Here is an 8150-nt window from a genome sequence, read left to right on the forward strand (position 1 = left end):
GCCAAATCTGGTAGTGTACTGATGCCCACTTCTTAGTCTCCCAATCTCAAAACAAATTTCTGCTGTTTAGAATCTACCTAGATTATGATACTGCTTTACGGCAGCCTGAATATACAAAGAGCCTAGGTTCATATAACCTGAGTTTCTGTTACCCTATATAGATATGAGCACTGATGGAATAATTGAGAGGTGAAAAGACTTTTGACACCCAGGTGTGGATAACATTCTCCAAGACATCACTTTCATCACTTTCAATACAAACTAGTAAGACATAAGGTAGAAGCATGAAGATATAGTAAGGAAAGGAAAAGGGATCCAGATCCAGTGTGATGGTGAGGAAGGTGGATGTTCATTGGGACTTACACATCCATGGCTCCCTGGGTGTCTTAGTTAATTGTTGCTGACACGAAATACCCAACACCCAAAGTTAAAGGAGGAAAGGTTATTTGGGCTCACATTTTGTAGAGGTTTCAGGCCATAGTAGGCTGGCTCCAAGACAGGATGGCAGGGCCGAGGGACATCACAGAGGAGAAACAGTTCATGGCAAGCAAAAGGCAGCAACAAGCTCAGTAGCAGCAAGTGAGAAGTGACAGCAGCAAGCCCTCTTTCTGTCCCTTATATCCTATCCAGGCTACCCACCCTTAGGGCAGGTATCACTCACACCGAGGGTGAGGCATCCTTAATCCTAGCACTGCACCATGAATCAATACCAGCATCATATATTTGATCTCAACATCACACACCCTATATCCAGGCACCTCTGAAAAGCCCCACCTATGCCCACATGAGAGACATCTAGCTACAAACAACAACAGTGGGGGATATAATGAGTGCCTAATAAGAGGAGACTCAATGTGTGCTTGGCAATGAACATTACGCAGGAGATTCTTCATGAGATAGGGCTGAATGGATGCATGAAGAGTGGATCAATGGCTGTGTGAGCGAGTGGGTGTATGTCATAGGCAGACCCTACGTGCGCTCACACCCACCCATCCCTCCCACACACAGAGGGCTACAGCTCTGTGTGCTTCTCCTCAGCCCTCTTTAGGTCCTGGATCTTCCCGGGCAGGGTCTCCATCCAGAACTTCAGCCTGGAGGCCTTCAGGGCACGGCCCACAGTAGGCTCAATGTCCAGCTGCAGGTACAGCTCCTCATTGTCCAAGGCAGGCCAGTGGGGCAGGCCCTCACCATTGGGGTTCCTGTGAAGATATCCTCCCAACATGGGGTGAGAGGTCAGTCTGAGTCCTTGGAACACTGCCTGAGTATCTTGATTTGCATCAGTACTGACAGCTAAGCTGGCAAGTGTAGATTAAGGGGAACTTCTCCTGATAGAGAGAACAAGGCCATCCCACTAGTGTCCCTTCCATGTGAGACAGGCCTTCCAGTCCTGTTTAGTCCCTCCCTCTTAGAGAAGGGCTGTTTCTGAGTCACACCACTATGGTCCACCACAAAGGTCACTGGGAGAGGGATGAGTAACCTATACTGGAAAGGCTCCTCTCTGTGTCCAAACAATTCTTGGTCTTGCAAAGGAGTTAATGTGTGATTTAGTACACACATATGCTAACAAAGTCCCCACAGATAAGAGGGGCACCTGATGGGTTCACACACCATGTGAAGATTGAGGTAGGGGCATCATCTCACCCATTTTGTGCAAAGTTGGCCCAATACTTCATCATCCTCCTATTTAGTAGCTTCTCCTCCTCAGTGAAGGGAGCTGCAGAGCAAAGGAGGACAAAAATGCAGGTCGTTGGCTGATGCTCACCGCACTCACCCTGCTGCACATTCATGTACCAATCTCATCGCTCAAGTATAGGCTGACCCTGGACATCAGGTCTGGTACTCTCCTTCCCCACTTATGCTAGAGCCAGGTCCTCCCCTTGCCCAACCTTCTTCATCTCAGTCTCTAGACAAAGTGAGCCATGGTTCAGTGCTGACCCAGAAGATCCCTTCTTCCTTTGACTCTGGTAAGTCATTGAAAAAAATGAATATACTGTGAGACAGTCCCTCCTGCCCTTTTTACCCATGCTGGACCCCATGGTCAGGATGAGGACAGTTGGAGGAGGGTGCACTGAGTGAAGTGCAAGGGCTTGATTCTCACCCCAGCACAGTCTCCTGAGGTATAAGATAGTGGACACTGACCCTATCCTCTCTCTGGTCCTCAGCTTCCTCATCTGGACTGTGAATGAAATCATAACTGAGGGGCCCAGCTAGAGCCCATCCCTACTCCGCTGTCGAGAAGACTCACCTTTCTGGCCCCACAGGAAGGATCCAAAGACAAAGGGAACCTCATCACCATGATCAGCCTTCACGTGGGGTGGCCTGATGTTTTTCAGGAAGTTGGGAGGATGCTGGAATTCATAGAAGTACACAGTGCCATGGAAACCTGAGGAGGTGGACAGCTGTGACTTGGTGACCTGTTAACTGGAGTGCTTCTGCCTCACCCTTGGGGATAAAATATCTAAGTCCAAAGTTGACTGGAACCTGAACAGTGTTGTTAAAGAGCCCCAGGTTGCAGCAGCAACAATGGGAAGGGCCTTGGATAAGTCATGACCTTGGACTCCCCAACTGAGTAGTTTGGGCAACTCACTCTCCCCAGTTTCTCCACTTGTACAATGAGAAAGATGTCTGTCTCTTACATTAAGTATGAATATGACTTTTAGTGCATATTAGGTGAACTGACTCATGGGTTTCATTTTGGCATATTTCTACATGCATTTAACACTGTGATCATTCTCCCCCTGTTTCCACCTTCCCTCTTTCTTCCTCCTTTCACTGATTTCCTTCCTCTATTCTACTGGTCTTCCTTCTTTCATATCCCCCCCTTTTCTCCACATTTATCCTATGTAGGAAATATGTGATATGTGACATTCTTTTTTTTTTTTTCCTCCTTTTGAGACCTTGTCTCAATATGCAGCTCAGACTGGTCATGAGCTCACTTTATAGCCCAGGCTGGTCTCAAACTCTCAGGGATCCTCCTGCCTCAGCCTCCCCAGTGCTGAGATTACAGGCGTGCCCCACCATGCCAGGCTGATATGTGACATTCTGTGCATGGCTCATTTCACTTAACATAATGATCTGCAGTTCCATCCACTTTCTTGCAAATGATGTGAGTCCATACTGCTTTACAGATGAGTAATGTCTATTGGACATACACACTTTCTTTACCTGTTCATCTGTTGAAGGACACCTAGGCTACATCTCAATACTTATCTATTACAAAATATGCTATGTTAAATATGGCTAAGCCGGCCTCTTTGTAGTATGCTGACTTTCATTCTTTTAGGATATACTGAGAGTTGTATAACCTAGTTTTAGTTTTCGGAGGAACCCCATAATGATTTCCATAATGGCTATACTAATTTTATTTAAACCATGAGTAGAGAAGGCTTCCTGTTTCCCTATATCCTTAATCCTCATCAGCATTTACTGGATTTTGTGTTCCTAGAGACAGATACAGTATTCTTTTTCTGTATGTGTGTGCAGTACTGGGAATTGAGCCCTGGGAATTCACAGAGCTACATTCCCAGTCCTTTCTCAATTTTTAAAATTTGACACACGGTCTCACTAATTTCCTAAATGTCCCAAAATAGGCTGAAATTAATCATGCTCCTGCTTCAGCCTCACATAGTACTGGAATTACAGAACAAAAGGATCTCATATCTTTTACATATGTATATCCATTTCTCCTGGCACAATTGGCTAAACACATATTTTTGGCTCCTTTCCAAAAAATTGCATTGATGTACTTGTTTCGGTTTCTTATGGTGTTTCCTATTCTGTTCCATTGGTCTATGGATCTATGTTGCATTATTACCGTTCTGTTTTTAATACTATGGCTTTGTAATATATCTTAAAATCAGTAATTGTGATCCTCCAGAGTTGCTCTTTTTGCTTAAGATTTAACTACAAAGATATACTGAGATGACAGATATCAAGCATCTGGCACTAGAGGCTCAATAAAATATGGGAAGAGATCTGAACTCTACTTCACCTCACAGCTCTGAGCTATTGCATAGGCAGTGAGATCTCAGCTACTGATGTACTCACGATGAAAATGTGCTACTTTGAGGGCAGGAATCACGAACATAGAGTCTGCCATCATCTCATAGAACTGGAGTTGGAGGACCTGGGGGTCCTCATTGTCTCCCATGTACTCTTCCATCAACAGGTCACCAAACTCAGCAGGCAACATCTAGCTCAGGTAGATCATGGACAATTAGATTAGATAGGTTTTGGGGTATGGGAGGGAGCTTGTGGTGGGAAAACAGCTGATGGATTCAGGATTTTAGGAAATGGGCAAAACTTGGGGTGACCCTATCTTCAACCACATATATAGTGTAGCTTCTTTTGGATGAGATAGCTGCATGGGCATGAATCTGGGAGTGCCATATCCTTGAGATAGGAACTCTCTTGGCAATAGGGCTCAAGTTCCTGGATCGCTGAGCACTCACTCTGATTACAAGGGACAAATTCTGTATGCCTCTGCGATTCTAAAAACTAGTGCAGCCACCGCTGCCAACTGAAACATGGCACTCTACAGCTTTCTTCTCAGAGCAAAGTCTTTCACCTTTGTAGTTCTGAGGCTGCAAAGGGTGGAGATTTGCTGCTTCTTTTGATGGCCTCATGCTGTCTTTTTGTTACTCTTGTTCCTTCTAAGCAATGGAGATCTCAGCTCTGTCTTTACAGTCCACAGCTTCATTGGAACTTCCTTTCCAGCCAAGCTCACAACATTTTAAATCATCCTGCTGGGCTCTTTGCTCCTGATTCTCAACATAAATATGGCTAACAGCCCCCAATAATACCCATGCCAGCGCCTCAACATTTGACTGCCTTGAAATATCTTCCACCAGACTAATTAGTCCATCGTCCTTAATCTCAGTTTGAGGCAAAGTCTCTGGACACAAGCAAAATGCAGACAAATATTAGACAAGCCATAACACACATCTCTAGAGTCCAACAACCAATGCAGTCCTTCCCAGCAGAAACTTCCCAAACCTGCTCTTTACCAACAGGATTTCTATCAGCCTTCTGGTCTTCTGAGCTCTGACCAGAATCTCCCACACAGAACAGCCAAAAGTGTTCTAGCACTTCTCTTTCAGATGAACTCTCAGATCCTTTCCAAACACTTCCCATAAGCCATTTCCAAAGGCTCTTGAACCATGTAGTGAGGTATAGTCACAGCAAGACCCCACTTCTCTGGTATGAAATTCTGTCTTGGTTACTTTTCCCTCATTGCTTAGACAAAATCCCCAGTCCACAATAAAGAGGAAAAGTTTATGAGCTCACAATTTGTGGAGGCTTCAGTCAATACTTGGCTGGCTCCTGGACAGACTGGCACATGGCGAGGGTAACAGTTCATACCAGGAGAAGACGGTAAAAACAGCAAGAGCAAAAAAGGGAGGAGTGGCAGTGGGAACAACAAACCTCTCTCCCTCCCTTTTATTGTTTGCAAGCTCCTCACCCCAGGGCAAGTGTACCACTAACACCATAATCCTAACATTGGACCATGGATCAATCACAAACTCTAGAAGCCCACCCTATGATTGCAAGAGGCTATAGGGAGACATCCAGACTCAAACCATAACAGGCATTTATGACACTTTGGGGAGATATCCAGGCACATAACAGGAACACAGGAGCCTCACCATCTGTGCTGACATGCTTTGCAGAACAGCCTGTAGAGTCTCTCTGTTCATTTTCTTCTGATTGTCAGCAAAGCCAGATATCTGGGTAGTGGAGGGACAGTATAGAGCTGAGAGTGAGATCAGTATGCACCTATGTAACCCAGAGGACCACTACAAACCAAATGCACACCCAAAACTACTGAGGGCTTGGGAGTCCACCTTACCATGGGGATGATCCAGCCATACTCATTATTATTGACACCAATGATGCTGGGGACAGGTTGAAAGTCAGCAGAGGCCAGCAGCTCCTGGGGGTGCCTAGGCAGGAAGGCCCCATCCACTACAGCAGGGATGATTTTCAAGGACTAATGGGGCATTCAAGTCAGGGATGATGGTCAGGTCTCAGATATTTTCTAATGCCCAGTGACTTGCTTCCAGCCCCTCTTAACTCACTCCAGGATGCTCACATCCACACCCAGGATTCCCACACTTCACTTAGCACATCTCTGTGCACATTTCCCATCCAGGTCTGCATGGACAGCAACCCATGCACATGTGGTTATTTGAACAGATAAAAGGGACTCACACCCTCAGACAATATCACCCCCTTCATACACATCTGAGAACAGCCAACCTTCGTAATAGCCACAATCTCCTCTTCACTCTTGCCACGGAGGCATCTCACCATGGCCTCTGAGTCAATATTCCCACATCCAGACATGTTGGCCACCACCTGAAATTAGTTCAGGCAGGGCCTGGATCATCCTTCCAGGCAGGAAGAGGACTCAGTCAAATACAGGCAAACCCCAATGTCACAGACACCCAGTAAGAATTGCTGCCAGTAACAAATTCTTCTATCTTCCCTGCTGATTGGAAGTCTCAGCCAAAGGGACCATCACATTTATTCCCATGGTTCCACAATGAGTACCCCATGAGTTATCTTTGCTGACCACAGATCATACTCAGGTTTTTAGAGGCAGAGGTATGTAGATTCTCACCCTTGAGGATTTTAGCAATTCCCAGAAAGGAGCAGTTCCCAAGACACCTCAGTTGCCTTTGTTGTTCCCACTGAATGACAGTGCACCAGAGGCTCTGAAGGTGAGGGAAGAAAGAGGGGTCCTGGGCAAGGTTGGTCAAGGGTACTCACTGTGGAGATGGCCTCATGTGAGCTGGAGATGAGATCAGGCAGTAGGGCTACCCCACTCTCCATGATGGCACCATGGAAGAGTCCTTGGGACATGGGAGACAAGACATGTGAGGACACACTTGTGCCACCTGCTGACTCGCCAAATATGGTGACACGGTCAGGGTTGCCTCCAAAGTGAGCAATATTCTGCTGTACCCAGTGCAGGGCAGCCACTTGGTCCAGGTAGCCCCAGTTGCCAGTGGCATGTTGGTCTCCAGTGCTGAGAAGTGGTAGGGACAGTGATCACAGGCCTGTTCTGGCTCTGCTCAGCCTTATTTCCCAGCACAGCCCCAGGCTCACCTGAAGAAGCCTGGGACACCTAGGCGGTACTGGATAATGACCACCACCACGTTCTCAGAAGATGCCAGAAGGGATCCATCATACAGGGAAGCCATGCCTACAACCAGCGCACCACCATGGATCCATACCATCACCTGGGGAAGTACAGACACATGCCATGTGACTTCTGCTCAGCCCAAACACTACCTGGCCTCCTCATACACTACCCACTGCTTCAGCTCTAAGCACCTACCAGAAGGACTCCAGTAAGACTGTACAACTGAGGCATGGGTCACAGACCAAAGTTCAATCAGGCAGAAGAGAACTTTCTTTCTTTTGGGTCAACTACATGAATCCACAAATGGATCTATTACTCTCAGACCCCTGGACAATGGAAATGGGGGGGGTTCTGATACTGTCCTGCTTAAATACTAATAAAAATGTTACTTCATTGGCCTAACAGATAAATTGCAGCTGGGCTCTTGGGTCACTTCAAAGCTGAACTCTTGGGCACCAAGACCTCTGAACTCTGGAACTAGTTAGGGTTCTGTGACTTAATGCTAAGGGTCAGTTCTCATCTAACCTACCTGAGAAGCCCTTGTTGGTCTCCATAGCAGAAGGCTTCACAGCAGGGTCTACACTGCAATGGAACCAAGCTAATTATGTCCATTCTTATTCTCTTTCACTTTTATTTGATTTTGTGGTGCTTGGATTTGACACTAGAACATTGTGCTTGACAGGCAAATGTCTATCACTAAGCCAGATCCTTAGTCAAAATCTCTTCTTGGAGAAGGAGTGTTCTCCATACCCAAGCTGACCATGGTTTAATACTCACAGGCAGGCTAGATCCCTCATGGACATGGGCAGGTGTGTAGATGTTGAGGTACAGGCAGTCTTCAGACATGGGTATGGGGATAGAAGGCATGGTCATATTAAACAGCTTCAGACCCTCTGGACTACTTAACTGATCATCTTGCAGACACCTAGTGACAATGACAGGCAGTTATTCCAAGGTCTGTTGTGTTCAAAACCTGATGATGGCTCCTCACTTCACCCTATCA

The 8150-nt window shown here is 46.3% G+C and overlaps 1 protein-coding gene across 2 annotated transcripts in view; it reads right to left on the minus strand.

Moving 5' to 3' along the window:
• Positions 1-472: 472 nt before the first annotated feature.
• The window catches only part of LOC102022925 (cocaine esterase), a 29364-nt gene continuing 21686 nt past the window's right edge, over positions 473-8150 (minus strand). Inside the window, exons 1-10 of one of the 2 annotated variants that reach the window (XM_005403721.2) lie at positions 7925-8070; positions 7111-7244; positions 6772-7030; positions 6259-6357; positions 5849-5989; positions 5646-5726; positions 4048-4192; positions 2246-2383; positions 1642-1714; positions 473-1199 (exon numbers count right to left, since the gene is read on the minus strand). In XM_005403721.2, the coding sequence (XP_005403778.2) occupies positions 1013-1199; positions 1642-1714; positions 2246-2383; positions 4048-4192; positions 5646-5726; positions 5849-5989; positions 6259-6357; positions 6772-7030; positions 7111-7244; positions 7925-8020 (1353 nt within the window). In that variant the 5' untranslated portion in view covers positions 8021-8070 and the 3' untranslated portion in view covers positions 473-1012. Of the gene's footprint in view, positions 1200-1641; positions 1715-2245; positions 2384-4047; positions 4193-5645; positions 5727-5848; positions 5990-6258; positions 6358-6771; positions 7031-7110; positions 7245-7924; positions 8071-8150 lie in introns of those variants that run through there. The other variant, XM_005403719.2, reaches the window with a different exon arrangement.

Source organism: Chinchilla lanigera, unplaced genomic scaffold (assembly GCF_000276665.1).
Source record: "Chinchilla lanigera isolate Chin_1 unplaced genomic scaffold, ChiLan1.0 scaffold00083, whole genome shotgun sequence".
In the NCBI taxonomy this organism is placed as follows: Eukaryota; Metazoa; Chordata; class Mammalia; order Rodentia; family Chinchillidae; genus Chinchilla; species Chinchilla lanigera.